General features: G+C 71.3%; 1 protein-coding gene across 1 annotated transcript in view; it reads left to right on the forward strand.

The window, feature by feature from the left end:
* ETH_00041700 (vacuolar sorting protein 9 domain-containing protein, putative) overlaps window positions 1-401 on the forward strand; it is a gene marked incomplete at both ends in the record, with an annotated part of 2,379 nt that overhangs the window by 1,866 nt on the left and 112 nt on the right. The window contains one exon of the mRNA XM_013373820.1: window positions 1-399. Coding sequence (XP_013229274.1) covers window positions 1-399 — 399 coding nt within the window. The remainder of the gene's footprint in view (window positions 400-401) is intronic.

A 401-nucleotide genomic window follows, 5' to 3' on the forward strand; every position in this document is an offset into this window, starting at 1 on the left:
GGGGGCGCTGCCAGCAGGCTGCTGCGGGCTTTGCCCTTCAGCTTCGGCGTGCTGCGGGGGAGCGGGAAGCAGCAAACCTCGCCATCGCCAGCAGCAGCAGCAGGAGGAGCAGCAGCAGCAGCAGGAGCAGCAGCAGCAGGTTCGCGGTCTTCCGGCGGTCCCCAAGGGCGCACGGAGTTTGAGCGGCTGCTGCAGCAGCAGCAGCAGCAGCAGCGGCAGCAGGAGGGCTCTGGGGACAGCAGCGGGGCCCCCGTAAAGGACAGCAGCAGCCCCAGCAGCGCAGCAGAGGCCCCCGAGGCCCCTGGGGGCCCCCGATCTCCTGTCCGGGGCCCCTTCTCCTTCCGCGCTCCTGCTGCTGCTGCTGCTGCTTCCCCCGTCCAGCAGCAGCAGCAGCAGTGGCG

Source organism: Eimeria tenella, genomic scaffold (genome assembly GCF_000499545.2).
Source record: "Eimeria tenella Houghton genomic scaffold, Eth_scaff1772, whole genome shotgun sequence".
NCBI classification, from domain to species: domain Eukaryota; phylum Apicomplexa; class Conoidasida; order Eucoccidiorida; family Eimeriidae; genus Eimeria; species Eimeria tenella.